The 17,152-nt window shown below is 37.0% G+C and overlaps 1 protein-coding gene and 1 long non-coding RNA gene across 2 annotated transcripts; both read right to left on the bottom strand.

The window, feature by feature from the left end:
* Nucleotides 1-3,642: 3,642 nt before the first annotated feature.
* Nucleotides 3,643-5,748, bottom strand: LOC125475538. Its single transcript, XR_007256897.1, has 3 exons — nt 5,667-5,748; nt 4,307-4,371; nt 3,643-3,703 (listed from the first exon to the last, which is right to left on the bottom strand). It is a non-coding gene; the product is annotated as an uncharacterized LOC125475538 (long non-coding RNA).
* Nucleotides 5,749-10,483: 4,735 nt separating this feature from the next.
* On the bottom strand, nt 10,484-14,456 carry LOC125475536 (putative disease resistance protein At3g14460). Its single transcript, XM_048580375.1, has one exon. The coding sequence runs from the start codon at nt 14,288-14,290 to the stop codon at nt 10,733-10,735; it is 3,558 nt and encodes a 1,185-aa protein (XP_048436332.1). The 5' UTR covers nt 14,291-14,456; the 3' UTR covers nt 10,484-10,732.
* Nucleotides 14,457-17,152: the final 2,696 nt, after the last annotated feature.

The raw sequence follows: 17,152 nt of genomic DNA, 5'->3' as shown, positions 1-17,152 counted from the left end.
ATGAGGAGTATAAAATGAGATTTTTCGAGTGCTAACAATTCCATATTCAGAAGATGAAGCATGAGTTTGTGAGGTGATTTACCATAAGATTTTGAAAAAGAAGAATGTACCAAATGAGTGGAAAAGAAGCATTTTTGTGACAATGTACAAAATAAGTGCGACACACAAATTTGCATGAACTATAGAAGTATTAAGTTAATGAGTCATACAATAAAGCTTTGGAAGAGAGTAATTGAGCATAGACTGAGGCAAGAGACATAGGTCCCAAACAATCAATTCGGGTCATACCAGGGCGCTCAACCATGGAGACAATTTATCTCTTATGAAGATCGCTAGAACAATATATAGATATGAAAAGAAATTGAATATGGACTTTATAGATTTAGCAAAAGCGTATAATAGGGTCACAAGAGAATTTTTTTGGCGGATTCTAGAGAAGAAAAGAAGATGAGTAGCATATATCTAAGCAATAAAAAATATGTACAAAGGAGCAATGATTGTAGTAAGAACTCATGAAGGACAAACCGAAAACTTTTACATATAATTGTAGGGTTACACCAAGGCTCAGCTTTAAGTCCTTATCTTTTTGCACAGCCAGACAACTGAAAACTGAGGAGATCTTTACTAGGGCTGGAAAAAAATCCCAAAAATCCCAAACAGAACCGAAAAATTCCCGAAACCAAACCGAAATTCCCGAAAATTTCGGTACCTAATATTGAACCGATCCCGAAATTTCGGTATGGGAATCGATCTCAAGTTTTTGGGATTTCGATAATCCCAAACCAAACCAAAAAATATATATATTTATTATTTAATTTTTAAATATATATTTAGAATTTTAATAGTCGTTGGATTATGTTGAGATTTAATCTCAACCGTTGAATATAAATCAAAGTTATCAAAGTCTCTGACTCGCTCTCTCTCGGTCTCTCGATGCTCACCTCAGGTTCTCACCTCAGACTCAAACTTCACCATTCTCCTTGCCGATTTGCGATTTGTCTCTCCTCCTCCCACATCCGTCGCCTGAATCTCGAATCTACCCACACCACCAGTCCTCATTCCTCTCGGTCCTCACTCCTCACTTGAATCGCGCCTTCACCTGAATCTACCCACCCGAATCCGACTCCTGAATCAAGCTCTCGGTCTCAGTCCGTACTCCTTCTCACTGCAAAAGGTAAGAAATTCCTGCAATAAACTCAACCAAAGTTCATACAAATTGTTTGATTCCAAATTCGATTAGGGATTTTGAATTTGGGTTTCTGAATTAGGAATTTCTGAAATTAGGATTTCTGAATTAGGGCTTTTTGAATTAGGGATTTTGAATCGATGGAGAGATTATAGAGGGAATGAGAGGTTAAAAGGGGGCAGGGAGCCTGACGTAAATGTTTTCTAAAATACCTTTTGCAATCAGAGCTTTTTTACTTTTGCTTCTTTGTTCCTTGTAAAACATTTTCCTTCTTTTTATCGTGTTTAGGATCCTTGTCGTCTACCAGTTAGTTGTGAGCTTTGATGGTTTCTCTTTATAGAAATCAATTATCTTGATTGTCTACTTGAATTCATTTATATGGATTTTAGCGAGGTACCCCATTCGTTCTTTTCAACCGATTATGGTTATGTATATATTCTTATAGGCTATGCGAATGCATCTCCAATATGAATTATGTATGATTTATCCTTCCTGGTGTGAAATCATGATTTCTTTTACTATTTAGAACAAGAAAAGAAACCTTGATTTGAACAATTCGTTATGAAATCTAATTTGGTAATTAATTTAATTTAGTGTTTTGAAATCTAATTTCTGTCTTCCTTTTGAAATTTAATTTAGGGTTTGGAATTAATTTTGTTTGCAGAGTTGACTTCTTCCTCGGCCTTCCACAACCCACCTCAGGCATCATCAGGCATATTTGGTTATGTAGAGATTGTGTGTTTTGCAGAGTTGGTTATTTCGTTTGATTTTATTCTTTAACATCTGGTAGTTTATAGAAATTGTTCAATAAGTGGTTCTTTATTAATTATTGACATCTGAAGTTGTGCTTCAACGACAATTATAGAGAATACTAGAAAATGTGCCCGCGTTGCTGCAGGACTTGAACGCATCACCTTGAACTGCACGAATAAGATACATTTTACCTAAATGAAGAGAAGGATAGATGAGTGAATGCGGCAGTTGATACGTACTTATTACATCAATTACTATGACTAAATAACGTGTCAATTCCATCATTATGCAATAAAAAAAACGTAGGGCTAACGAATATGACCAATCATTCTAACATTCTTCCTAGCTCATCCAATCTAGATGACAGAAATGGCTAATTTCGTTGACCAATTAACCGGATTAGCTAACACTTCCTAAAGAGATATTCTTCATGCTTCACATCTCTTAACTGGAGCTGTAATAGAATTCTAGCATAGTATCCCCAATGCTATTGAATTGGATGACGAAAATGCCGAATTTCTAAATAGCTCATCATATACTTGTGATTTGTGAATGAAGATTTTGTATTCATCAATAACGATCAAATGCTTGACAATTATCGTGCTAAGTAATTATCAATCACATATTTAAAATACAGGCACAAAAGCTTTAGAAAGATAAATAAAAAAACCCATATAACTAAATAGGCTTTGAATATGCTATCAGGGCACATAATTATATACCTAAAAATGGCAACAAACCAGCTTCTTCCTCACACGACCTGACTTTCTGAAATTTCCCAAGAAGATAAATCCATTAGCAATTGAGAGAAATTCGAGATATATATAAATCAAGAAGCAGAGAGCAGAATGTTCAAACCTAATTACACCAGAATCTCAAAACGACCGATGCCCCGGAAATAGCCATGCCCTATTGCTTCTCCTCGTTCCCAGTTTGCTCTGAAATAGGGGTGTGACTCATAGTTTGATCTGGAATGGGAGTTTGACTTCTAGTTTGTTCTACAATGGGAGTTTGAGTTATAGTTTGCTCTACAATGGGAGTTTGAATGTTGACCGAATAAAACTATTGATCAAAATCGTTCTATTTATTAATGCTTGTTCAGAGATATAATCATACCAAACAGAAAGACTCAATCCATTGCTAACATCAGCAACCCTAATTTCCCACCAAAAGAACTTAGCTCAATAGATTTCTTAGGAAACAATTCTTAGTCGCTGCGAATCATCAACCACGTAACCGAAACAGAACCGGATTAAATAAAAGCACTTTGAGTAAAGAAAACAAAGTGAAATCTGTTTTCCATGCAAATAATCTTTTAGCTCTCCGTTCAACACTTTTGATACGTTTTATTTAAAATGGTTTCTGGAATCGGTCATCTCACAGGGTATTCTGACTCTCTTTTTCATTCATTTCATGCAAACCAATCATACATTTAAAATAGGGCTTGGATAGCCTAATGTAAACTACACAAAAAAAGATTTAGAACTTGGTTTAGCGGCTGAAAATAATTTGTGCCTCCAAATAATAATGCTTACCCATAACCTAGAATTTAAAATTAGCATTTTGTGGCATTTGGATATGAAAACTGAAGCGGCAGGTGGCAGCAGTGGTACCAAATAACAATTCTAAATCTAGCAACAGAATCCGGCTGATAATTAACCCAGAATATAAAATCTAAATAAGTTAGAGCAAAAATCACCTCAAATCTTTGCTTCTCTTGTACTTTGGTATTATGGGGTTGACTTGTAAACGGTAGATAAAGTCCTGAAAACCAAGAATGAAAAGCATTCTTTCAGTTAACCAAAAATCATTCATAAACGGAGTACGACATGTAAACAAAAAATAAATCTTGGAAAGCAGACATAAACAAACTTGAATCACAATTACTTTAATACATATTTGGATACAAAGGAAAATTGAATTTATTAAATTTTGATATAAAGAACATTAACTAATGCAGGAAGAACATTTGTGCCTCAATGGCGTGAGAAGTACTCAAAACAAACTTTGTGATGTGTAAACAGAAAATGATCATGCTCTCCAACATAATGCAGAAAAAACATTTGAATTCTTCCATGATATCCATGTTTTGCACATATTTATATACCAATTGAGAATAACAATTTAAAGCCCCCACCCACCCCTTCTCCCCCACCCGAAAAATTCACCTAAAAACTACATTAACCACCACAGTTTAAGAATCCAGATTACATTTTTCAACAAAAAAGAATCAGCCTTCAATTATTAGCCTAAATATTGATTTGCAAACACAATGTAGCAAAAGAGTTGTTCAATAGCTCATTTTGGATTATAGGAAGTCCATTCAAAGAACTGAAAAAGCATAAATGAAAATATTCAAGAACCAACCTTTTTTGGAAACCATTGGTTCTAGTCTTATGATCTTTGATTCATTTAGCGAGAACCAAATTAATCTGAAATAAAAAGAAACCTGTTAGTTAAATCAACTCAGAATTCAAAACTAATATAGATTGACGGTGAAAAAAGGTATTCACACACATAATGCAATACACATGTGTAATATACAATTGAGTAAGATACTTTGATGCCATGTGGATCATTAACTGTTCCCTTGAGCCACAATTTTATTTGAATTAATGTACTAAAGATTAATGCTATGTACATTGAAAACGTCGAGTGATTGTTCTATCAAAAGATTTGACCACACAGGTAGGCCATGCGGCTTTGGATCGATATTAGTACACTTACATGCAAAAAATTATGAAATATTGATTGGTTTATTAATAACGTTAATGAAGATTCTTGTTTTTGGCGTGTCTCAATGAATGTTGTTTTGTTACGTCGTTTTATTACTTAACATTATTAGTTAAATTTAAATACATAATGTTATGATAAAATGATTTAAACTTAACATTATTGGTAACAGCATACAAAGTTTCAAAAAACAACATTGAACTTAACTAAGTTTGATGTGAGGATTAATTTGAATTTAAATCATGGATCCCTGCTCTAATCTGTGCACACACAACATACACATTTTAAAACAAATAATAACAATCATAAAAGAACCAACATAGTGATGGCATAAAAATCTCAAGCATGTGGCATCATCTGTCAATGAACAAAAATAAGATGCATCATGTATTGCAGAGGAATAGATAACTGAGAATTCCATTCAGAGTCACCACAATGACAACAAAGAATAGAAGCATGAACAAAAACATGCAAAACACATACAATGTGTTTTTTGCATAGAGGTTGTAACACTGAAAAAGTAGCAGAGCAGGAGGAAAAAGAGAAATGGAGAGCAAGGTGGTAGCCAAAAGAGAAAATCAGAGTTATTAATATCTTCTTAGCTCTCCTAATTTAATAATTTAGACTCAAAATAAATTCTGTCAGATGTCTTTCCGAATCCATGTTTTGAGAAAGATGGTATTGTCCAAGAAGAGCGGGACTTTTCCTTTCTAAAAAATGGAAGCCAACAGCAATCATGAATAAAAGTGGGTAGAGAACATAAAATTCTACTTGTCTTTTCTTGTGGCTTTGGCGGGTTTGGCAAATGGTTTTTATTTTTTTATTTTTTTATTTTTTTTTATTTAATTTTTTTTTTTTAATAGAGCAATGGACGGTAGCAAGAAAGGGGGAGAGCAGACAGGCAGTAGAAAAGCAAGAAATAATCAAATTGGACTCGAACTTACCAATTTTCTATTCAAATAAATTGAAAAAAAGGAGTTGGAATCAAACTAACCTCCGTTTTCTATATGCAGCAAACTGCATCTTGTTTTTGCCTTCGTTAGCAACATACCATCTGTACACACCAAAAAAACACAGTAAACACCTCATTCATTACTAATAACCATTTCAATTAATTTATTATTTAGACAAAATTTTCAACGATTCCGAAGCTCAGATAAAATCTGTAGGAGAAAATTGAGATTATATGCAATTGTATGTCAAATAACCTGAAAAATACCATATATCCAATATTAAGTGCATACACCTATAAACTAATCTTTATATATTCTTTAAAATAATACAGAATTTTCAGGCAACAACCATTTCTTTTATCCCATTTGTCCAACACCACCCGCATTTCAAACAAAAAGGAAGAGTTTAATAACTATTAATTTCAGGCACTTTCCAATTCTCAGCTATGATAAAGACCATGGATAATTTATTGTGTCCATTTTCCTGCCATCTTAAGTGGCCAGAAACTGAAAATTTCTTATCAAATGTGTTAATGCTGCAATATATAGGATGACGGAGAAAATTCCAGTGAAGATTGGTTGAGGAAATTGACAGTGTCGCTACTCGCCTTTAGAAAGATGTCTTTTCTGGAAACCATTTCAAAGTGTTTAGGATCCCAAAACTCGTAATCGATTATAGTGTGCCTAAAATCAAAAAATGACCTTCACAAAAACTAACTCAAAAACCCTAAATCCCTAAACCAGATTAGTGTGGTTTCATCCTGTTAAAGATACGAAAAATGAAGCCATTCAAGCGATTAAGATATCTAGTAATGATCGTGGAGATGCGCAGTTGGAAGAAGATGTAAGATAAAAAACTTATTCGTATGAAATGAATCCAATATCCTAATGTAAAGGAAATTAGTCATAGTAGAAATTCTGAATGGACAAAGTTTTGGCTTCCCTTTCCGGCTATACTTGATTAACTGGGAACCTTTTTTTAATGCAATAAGCGACTTCATGAGAGAGAGAGAGAGAGAGAGAGAGAGAGAGAGAGAGGAATATTAGGTGAAAAGTAGTATTGCCAAATCACACAGAGATCAAAATCTTGAATATATATGTTTAACCATATCAAACATCATTTCATCGAAACCGACTTCACAAACACCTTCTTCTGTTTTCAAATTTTCAGAAACACAACAATCAACTACGTTTCCGAGAAAATTAACAAAAAAAAAAACCCTCTTTGATTCAGTTTTCTCAACAACCAAACAGAACCTAAAAATTTCAAGCTTACATTTTTGAAGCGAGCCATGGATAACGTTTGCAATTTCAGTTCTGTAGCTTTGTGATTAATACTGCAAAAAATTATACACATTTAGAGTAGAAAAAGAATGAATGGGATTCGTCAAATAATTAAAACTAATTGAAAAATTAAACAAAATTACCTTTGGGCGTTTAGGGTTTTGGGGGAGCTTTGTCTCTGCGTGAGGTTATAGACGAAGGAAGGTGATGACTAAACGCGCGAGGCAAATTAGTTTTGTTTATTAGGCGCATCCGAACCGTCTAAACATACTAAGGAAATCAAGATGCATCCAAAACACAAACAGTCAAATTGGAATGCGCATGGAGAAGCAGAACAAGAAAAAGAAGATGAAGAGGGGGTAGTCGATAGCTTACCCGACACTGGTCGTGGTCGGAGTTTGACAAAAATCAAAGAAGCCCTGTGCGATTTCATCGTTGTGAGATGTGATGGTCACATCAAGATTTTATCACCTGAAGGTCGACTCTTCCAAGTCAGAAAATAGAAAAATTAAAATTAGGGTTTTTTGAAATGGGTCCAAAGTAACTAAAAATTGGACCTATTTAAAAAATCAAAAGTCACTAAAAATTGGACCTATTTCAAAAGATAGTCTATAAAATTGGATCTATTTCAAATTTTCCCATTAAAATTCACGAACAATAAACTAACAGAAACAAATTACAGAAGAGGAAAAAATAAAATTACCTCAACAAAAATCCCTGATTATTCCATGAGTGTTGATTCTATAGGTTTTAAAGGGGGAAGGTTTTTTTATTTGAGATGGAGGATGTTTGATCTGGGGATTTTAGGTGAGCAGATTGAAACTGAGGGAGAGAGAAAGAGAATGATGAAGAGAATGGTAAAGTAACGATCGCACCCTGCCTTTCCACGATCATCAACACGCGGCATCAAGATCAGCGGCAGAGAGAGACAGTGGCAGCTTTGTAAATAAACTGAAATGTGGTCCAAAACACTGTTCATTTCTACAGTGCAATTGCGCCTCCTTCTTTAGACTAAAGTAATAAGTGTTTCAAGGTTGTTTCCATTGAGGAGCTGGGTTGTTTATAGAATAGAATTTGATTTTAGTCTTCTTCGTGGGCATCTATCTACTGCATCAAGTCTAGAGAGTTATCTTTTTCTGTTATTTGTTCTGTTTAAAGAGCAGGTGTTGGTTCTTGAGACTTTCATCCTACTCGTACTCAGCACCACATGGAAATTTCTTGCAAGAAAGATTGTCAGATTGGCACATTGCTTTTGAATAGGCAATTGTGCAGATTGGCAGATTAGTAGAAACAAAGAGGCAGATTGGGCCTGCTTATATGTCAATTTTTCAATATAAAAGGTTGAATTTTAGCCCAAAAGCATAATATATCAAATTTTTATCCAAAAGCCTAAAACCATTTCGGGATTCCCGATTTGTCTCGAAATCCCGAAACTATTTCGGGATTCCGGAAAATTGAGATTCCCGAAATATTGGTTTGGGATCGATATTGAAATTGGGATTATCAAAAATTTCGGTTTGAGAATCAGAACAAAGATTTTGGTATGGGATCCCATACCGAACCACCCTTGATTTTTATTAATGGCATTGTCCTTGGAGTTGGAGGTTACATTGCACTAATGACGGTAGTCTTCTTCTGGCTTATGAGTGATACCGACTTATCTTCTCGGTAGGAATATAATTCTTTATTTGATTTCCATTAGTATATAAGCTGTGCACGACACAACTATTTTGGCAAGTACGTTAATTATTTGACTTATTTTTTTTCGTAATGCAGGACAAGTTTTATGCGAGATCTTTGAGGAATAGGCCTGAGCAAATGATGGCGGTGTTGTACTTACAAGTGAAGTGAGTATTGTGAGTCAAGCCCTTATTGTTTTGTCTAGAATGGTCAAAATTATCACCTTAGATTACTTAGTTGAACGGCCAGTGTTGGTTTGTATATGTAGCCATTAATTTATTATTAGTGAAAATGCTTTTTCATTTGACAGACAAGAACTCTCTTTAATTTCAAAAGCGCTTTTATACAATACAAAACACTTGGTTGCCTACCAAACAACAAACTGCTTCATCGTAAAAGTGATACGATAAAAAACGTTCGTGAATAAAAGCATTTTACAGAGTAGCACGTCCAAACGAGCACTAAAGCATAACTTTCATCCTAAAATGTAACAAGCCGACTGATCGGCCGTGGAAGTCGGATGAATTTCAAACATCAACGTCCGGATAAGAAAATTATTTGTATATAAAAAATTATCAACACAGTTCAGAGGTGAAACCACTATGAGCTGAGAATGTAAATCCGGACCCATTCATCATCTGCTACACAAGTAAACTCTGTCGCTCTCCATTCCCTGAGACTGGGTGCTCGATGCACACCACGTGTTTGATGATTTGTCAAAACCAGATTTTTATACATACTTTGCCACAAATTATACTGTTTGCTCGTGTTTTCTGTAAGCCCAAGTGAAGTTTGTGTGGATTGTAAGCGTGAAACTTCGAATTTCTTGGGTTTTTTTCGGATTTATGATTCTTGCTAGTGTTTGGTAACGTGGTTTTAGTTGAGCAGTAATTGGATTTAAGCTTTGCGTTTTCAATGAAATTGGCATCTGCTGATGGTTAAAGTTTGACAGGGATCATGCGATGCCGAATGTAAACTCTTCACTTTTGTCCTTCACAGTGCCAGCCATTAATCAAACAATGACCAAGTTGATGGCATTAGGAGCTGAAACTTGATGGCCCTATCAAATATGAAGTCCATGGCAAGGTGATGACTAAATTTCTAAACAAAACCATTGTGATCATTTGTTCGTATATCATTGCTACACTGGGTGCAAAGATTTTAGTAAGAGTTTCGTGGTACAGGTTGCAGCCATGCGATGTATTTGTTGGGCATATGTTAGGCCTTTATGAACCTGCTTAGGAGTTTCAGAAGCAAACCCCTTGAAAAAGTGCGACGAGCTGAGGATCCAAAATATGGTGCTTCGAGCTTTTGTAAGTGAATCATGAAATTTTTACCACGTTAGATTTGGAGAAAATTACCAGTCCTCTCGAATTTCCTTCAATGATTGGTTTTGTTTGATCATCCAGATATCGATTTCAGCTGTAGGCATAGTGTGTGAATTATTGTTGGACTTGGAAAGAAAGCAAACAGTGTAACCAAAGAGTGATACTTAGTTGGCAATGGATTCATTCTGTGTTCGAAGTTTACCTTCTTACAAGGACTTACTTGCATCGGGTTTGCCCCTACCATGCTATCCTAGACTAATAACGTAATGCCATTTGGAGACGCTTCTACCTGACAATGTGTTATGCGGTCTGAAATGCCACCATGGCGTCCGACGTGGTGCATGTAAGTCCTTACACAAATGACTGTAGGAGCTTCTATTCCTAATTCTCCATCATTTTCTTTTGGTAGCATAGTTTGGCTTGGCCCTAAAAAAATTCACTAATTACATAGATCAAATTCAAAGTAACAATGTCACTTACACATGACATTGTGTTATTGGTGTGGAAGTCCTTACACAATAAGTCTGACCAATTAAGATGTCAAATGTAAGATGCTATCAATTGATAAGTCTAAATAAATAGCCTTTGATTAACTGACGGCACAAATCGGATGGATCGAGACAGCTTGATACATACAATGACAATGAGCATGTGCTGCTGGAGCCTGGAGTTGGAACACTAACCAAACATACTAAAAAAAAACCCCATCAGAATAGTACCCAACTAAAGTGTTTTTGGCCATTCAGATGATATGTAAATACATATAGACACCCACATACATACACCTGAGAGAGAGAATTCGGCAAGTACCAACTTCAAGAACATTCTATATCTATGTTGGTGATGTGAGCAATCTTGGGCCAATCTTCCCCTGTCTCTCTTCGGAATCGTTCTTCTAGCAGTGGACACCGCTGGATTTTCAGTCCAGAAAGAGATTTGGGAAGCCATTCTCTTGGCAATCTCCCGAGATTACGGCACTCCCAAATAGTCAAGCTTTTCAGAGATTTGGGCGCTTCTTCTGGAAAGCCCTGGAGCTCAGGGCATTGGTGTATCGTGAAAACTTCAAGAGAGGTGAGTTGTCTCAAAACCTTGCCTTGGATGGTTGTAAGATTCGGGAGATTGTAGATGGAGAGACGAGTGAGAGTGGCGGGCAGTAAACCCTCTTCCGGAAACGAACATCCCATTTCTTCTCCACCTTCTTCACTGAATCTGATTTTCAAATGTCTAAGAGAGTTGAGTCTTGTTAAACCCCACAGTGAGCGGTTTGCAGCGAGTTTTCTACAACACTGAAAAGAAAGGTCTTGTATATTTGACGCCAACCCTCCTTGAGGAAATGATTCCACTTCTGGGCAGCCAATTACCATCAAATTCTGAAGAGATGGTAGAAGGGTATGCATTTGTTCTGGCAATGACCTCAATTTCTCGCATCCATTGATATGCAGATACTCCAATTGGGGCGCATCCATCCCTCCATCTGGAAAACATACAAAATTTGGACATCCTTCAATGTGCAAGTAACTGAGGGAGGGGAATTTAGGGCATGTCGATTCCACATGTGAAAGTGAACCATTGAAGGATTTCAGCGCCCACAATCCTACCCTTTCAAGTCTTGGCAGCTTCTCCAACGGTAACATCTCAGTCAGCTTGGGACAAAGTTTCAGTTCAAGCCGACGAAGATTGGGAAACATTATTGTCGTGTTGCCTATGCTTCCATCATAATATGACCACTTTTCGCACTCCAACATATTTCTGAAGGACAATTGTTCTAGAGATCTAAATGGAGTAATCCCACAAGTGTCAGTACCGTAAAACTCACTACCAATCTCCACCACGTTCTTCAGCCCTTCAATACAAAGCTTCTTGAGGGAAGGTAATTGCCCAAGTGCTGGCAATAAGCGGCAATGTTTGCAATCTGTAAGTCGAATACAAAATAGTTTAGAGAAAGATGGATCTCCTAACCAACCTGGAAATCTTAAACCCCCATAAGATTCAATCTCAAGTTGTTTGAGGTTTGTATGAGGTCGGAGGTTGTTGAGCACTTCTCTGTCATTTTCTGGACCATGATCACTGGTGTCATTATCTTCACCTCTTCCCCATCTCAAAAAGTATGCATCACCTCTTCCCCATCTCAAAACAAGTTGGTCCAGATACTCCTTGTTTTTCATGATATCTGCTTCCAAACCATTTCCCTCATGGTGAATGTTACCAACTCCTGAGATTGCAAGTCTTTTGCGCAAATGCTGAAGCTCCTTTAACTCTCCAGTCCTTTGACCTGTTTGTTTGTCCACCACAAAATCGCTTAATGTTTGGAGATTTTTCAAATTACACATCCCTGGAGGCATCTTTTTGACATTTGTTCTTCTGATACTGAGATGGCGCAAGTTGATTAGTTTCCCCAGTTCAGTTGGTAGTTGAGTAAGTTGAAAACAACAGGACAACAATATGGTCTGTAAATTGTACAAGGTGCACACCGTCTCAGGTAATTCTCTTAGAGAAGTGTAAGACACATCCAAATGCCTTAATTGTTTTAAGTTGCCAATTGAGCTAGGCAACTCAACAATACTGCTTTTTGATAAACTGAGCACTCTTAAACATCGTAGAACTGGCAATAGATCTACAAGTTCGTTTCTCAGCATCAACTTATGGCTGGCATTAAAACTTACTGAAGGACTTGCTGAACGTAGTTGTAGAAAGGTGTGCAAATGCTTAGCCTCATATAGCGCCTCGAAGTTCTGAATGCTTTGATCGGCAAACCCCATGAAAGAAACATGACGAGTTCTGCATATATTTCTATTGACTGTCCGATGGTCGTCCTCCAATCTCAAACAAAACTCTCCAGATACAAACTTTGCTAAATCATTGATAAGGTCATGCATGGTGAAACATGACTGACCATACTCGTTTACCGAATGTTGAAAGAAAGACCTTGATAATAAAATATCGCAGTAGTGACTTCCAACATCTTCCAATACCTCCTTCTCGTGGGGTTGTAAGAGGTCTTCAGCCATCCACAATAAGATTAACTTTGCAGATCGAAATGCGTAACCTTTAGGAAATATTGCACAGTAAGCAAAACAACGCTTGAGATGCAGAGGCAAATAATGGTAACTTAACCATAGAGCCGGCAAAACCCTATTGTTTGACAACTCCCATAAATCACTCTTCAATATGTTTTCCCATTGCTTTGGATTCAAAACAGAGTGTAATAGGCCCCCTAATGATTTTATGGCTAAAGGAAGGCCTTGACACTTCTTAACAATTTGCCTTCCAATGACTTCAAGATACGGATGTGCAGTAATAACACTGGCATCCGTGAAGGCATGCTTTGCAAATAACAACCAAGAATCGTCCTCGGATATCTCCAACAGATAATGTGCTGAAAGAGTGCCGGTGATAGATGCAACACGTCGGAGGCGTGTTGTAACAATGATCCTACTTCCATGTACTCCGCAACGATTGAAGTGAGCCATCAAGTCATTCCAATGAAGATAATCCTCACTCCAGACATCATCAAGAACGAAGAGGAACTTCTTTCCTGTCAAAATCGCCTCCAATTTTTCAGAAAGCAGATCCAGATCTGTGATCCCGCAAGTTTGATCCGTGATCCTCCCATATATTGTTTGTGCTATTTGAAGAATATCAAATTCTTGTCCGACCCAAACCCATGCTTGGACGCCAAAGTCAACCTTTACATCTTTGTACACCAGTTGAGCAAGGGTGGACTTTCCGATCCCTCCCATGCCCACAATGGGAAGCACTCCTATCCTAGGGCCAGTCGGATGATCCGAACGTAACGCTTCAAGGATCGTTTCTCTGTCCTTTTCCCTTCCGAAGACGCCAGCCTCATCGAATCGAGAAGTAGTTTGACGAGTTCTTTCTTGGGGTCTATCTGGAGAACCTTCCTTCAGACCAAGAACATCTTTTTCATTGAGAATGAGATCTAACACGCGCAGAATGTTTGATATCTTCGATTCGAGAGAGTTGTGAAATTCATCGGACGGAGAAGAAGACTTGAATACTGATCTCATGATCCGGCTTGTGCTGCTGCTAGCTGCAGGAGAATGGTTATCGTCACCTTCCAGCCGGCGTCGAAGAGCTTCAGTGTTGATCTCGTCCAGCAACTCTCCTACACAGTAGATAGCATCTTTGAGATCGTCGAGCCACTTCCTCACGGTCGGGCTTGTCATCTGCTTCTCCTCGGCATCATCCACCAGCTTGTTAGCAGTGAGCAACTTGATCTTCAACTCCCTCATGAGCAGCTCGTTGTTGTTTTTCTTTCCAGAGATGAAGTCGACGACGGGACGGGAAGCCATCCGGTCGAACAAAACAGAGAGAAAAGAAGAGAGAAAAGCTCCGCCCACCAACTCAGCCATGCTCGCAACCGCGCCTTGGTTGGATAGGAAACTGAAAGATGAAGAAAGAGTGGATTTTGGGAATTAGTTTTTACTTTGATTTTGCTACTAAGGCTAGGTCAGAGTGTGTTGACCCAAAAAAAAAAAAAAACCAGTTTAGAGTGTTTTTTCGTTTGTCATTTTCTTAGGGACATGCTTAACATTAAAAAGTTTAAATTAATAATGTATCTGAACAAAAGAAAAGTGTTTTTTCCGAACAAAATCGTGGCAAAGACGTCCCAAAGTTTCAAAACACGAAAAAAGGTACGCGTTTTATGGGCTCCATTACTTTCCACTGTTTTCCACCCATTGTCAACAATGTTCTATAAACTAATTAATTTTTTCGCATGCTTTTAGATCTCAGTCGACTTTTTTCACTTGGAATTTTTCAATAAGTTTTGTTTTGATGCTAAAATATTAAAGTTGAAAAATGCAACGCGTTTTGTGGAATCCACCACTTGGAGATTTTTAGTTTTTATGTAATTTTTATTTTTGGACGAAACCTTTACCTTATCAATATATTCCCCGTCTTCCCCCTACTTTTACTCCCAACAACCAAATTCTGCCCTTCGAAATTCCAATAGCATTGGGTTTTCTTTTTAATCAAAGAAGAACTTCTCAGCACCCGCCTCTTAAGTATGTTCGCAAGGGTAAAGTTCAAATGAATTGATGCGATCTGCACAAGCGATAATTCGGATAGATGATCAAGACAGCAAGATACAGATCATTTTCAAGGTGAAACTCAAATGTACAAAAGCCGAAATCCAATGCATCATATCATACCAACATTAGTATTAGATTGATCGAGTTGCAGCGGGTATACCTGAAATGTAATCTAGTATGAAACTTCGCCTAGAAGAAATTATTAAAGGAGTGTGATATTCGTACACCTTTTTTTTTTTTTTTCTTTTCCCGTACACACCTTACTCTCAATAGCTAATAACTAGTTTCTTCACACGCACTTCTTCATCTACAAGTGGCCTTTTCGATGACTTGCTTTTAACGTTGAAATTCGTAACATAATTTCAGTAGTGGAGCAATAATGGTGTCTATTATTTAACTTAGGGAAGTGTTATTGGCACTCCAAAAATCTCATTCTACACTCCTCACAAGTGTATTTTTCTTTCCTAATATAGAAAGTTTTGAGGGTAGAATGAGATTTTTGGAATGCTAATTACAATTCCCTTAACTTATTGTATCAGTAATTGCACTGTGGAAGTCATGTGATTGAGTTTACAAGCATTCTAGCCCGATCCAATCTAGTGATCGCATTGTGGAAATTTCCAGTCGAAGAAAAGTTTTAAATTTTCAGGATTCTTTTTCTCTTTCTTTTGTCTAGTATAGAAATTAAATGAAGTTTCTTAAGAAATAAGTCTGCAAATCGAAAAGAACGAAAAATGAAATGAAGAGGAGATTGCTTCATTTGAAATTTATTGAGAACTCCTATCAATTCTATTAATGGTGTATCATTTAAATTTTGCCCGGGGTCTTAGGACTGGCCTTGTTCAGTAGTTCATGAGAATTAGACGGGCCGGTGGTGAGAAGGCAAGGATATTATGGAGAGGACGGAAGTGAATTAGGATGTACGAAGCTATCAAAGTCTAAAATGGCCTTGATTAAAATGATTGTATAATTCAGATAGATCAAGACAGCAAGATACAGATTTCCAATGGTAATCAGCAGGTGAAACTCAAACATACAAATTGCCGAAACTGAATCTATTCCTATTGTACTCTAGTCCTAAACAACTAGAGCTATCCCTGCACCACCTTTGGCAATGGCTTTGTGCAAACCCAGATGTTCCGAATGGTGTAGCATAACAAAGAGTTCCCCTCGCATATTTCCCCATGAGTTTGGGGAAATTCAACACTATTTCTGCATATGCTACACTAAATCAATGTAACAACCAATAGGATTACATGAACTGTTCACTGTTCAGTAAACTGTACGATCCATAAATCTTGTTCATAACTTTCCATATAACATTAGCATTAAAGTTGCAACTGGTTGGTTTTGTTATATCTCAAACATAATCCTAGACCAAAATGTTTTATCAGAATTCTCCAAGAATCATCAGTAAATAGTGTTGAAGGAAGTTCATCAAAATTTTAAGAGAATTGTTATTGGCACTCCAAAAATCTCATTCTACACTCCAAACTTTCTATATTTGGAAGGAAAAATACACTTGTGAAGAGTGTAGAATGAGATTTTTGGAGTGCCAATAACACTTCCCAATTTTAAATATCATTTATATTGGCAGCAGTAAGCAAGTAAAAAGTCACCAATCAGAAAGAATACCTTCGGGTGAGCTCATAGTTCGCAAGGCATCCTCTGCATAGAATGTTGAAGTTGTTGAGTTTTCTAGCCGTTAACTGATAAGGTTTACTGCTAGGGTTCCTAGTTTTTGGGGTTGTTAATCACGTAGGAGTCCAATAATCCCTATACTTGAGGGACAAGCTACATTTTTAGGGTTGTTAATCACGTAGGAGTCCAATAATCCCTATACTTGAGGGACAAGCTGCATTTTCTTGTTTTGACGTAGTCTTTACCACGATTATAGGACCTATAAAATCGTGGGCTGTTATTTCTTGTTTCTGTTCAAGTGTAAGGCTATTTAATAGCCATGATAATTGCTTTCATGAATAAGATAATTCTCCCTGGTTTCTATAAGCTTTCGAACTTTGCATTATAGTAATTCTTTGCAAGTTTCTGGTTCTAACATCTGGTATCAGAGCCCCGCTACGGGGCCTGGTCGAAAGTTTGCAACCCAGGGGATTGAGTGAAGAAACAAAACCATGGCATCTGAGAATAGTTTCGTGCAACCAGCTATTCCAAGGCTTGATG

Source organism: the organism of the source record quoted next, unplaced genomic scaffold, assembly GCF_019419815.1.
Source record: "Pyrus x bretschneideri cultivar Hongxiangsu unplaced genomic scaffold, Pyrus_bretschneideri_v1 Contig15, whole genome shotgun sequence".
In the NCBI taxonomy this organism is placed as follows: domain Eukaryota; kingdom Viridiplantae; phylum Streptophyta; class Magnoliopsida; order Rosales; family Rosaceae; genus Pyrus; species Pyrus x bretschneideri.
This window is presented reverse-complemented; position numbering and strand designations above follow the sequence as displayed.

Excerpts from the sequence above, each read along its gene's own strand:
- LOC125475536 (XM_048580375.1), bottom strand. The coding sequence starts at position 14,290 with ATGGCTGAGTTGGTGGGCGGAGCTTTTCTCTCTTCTTTTCTCTCTGTT.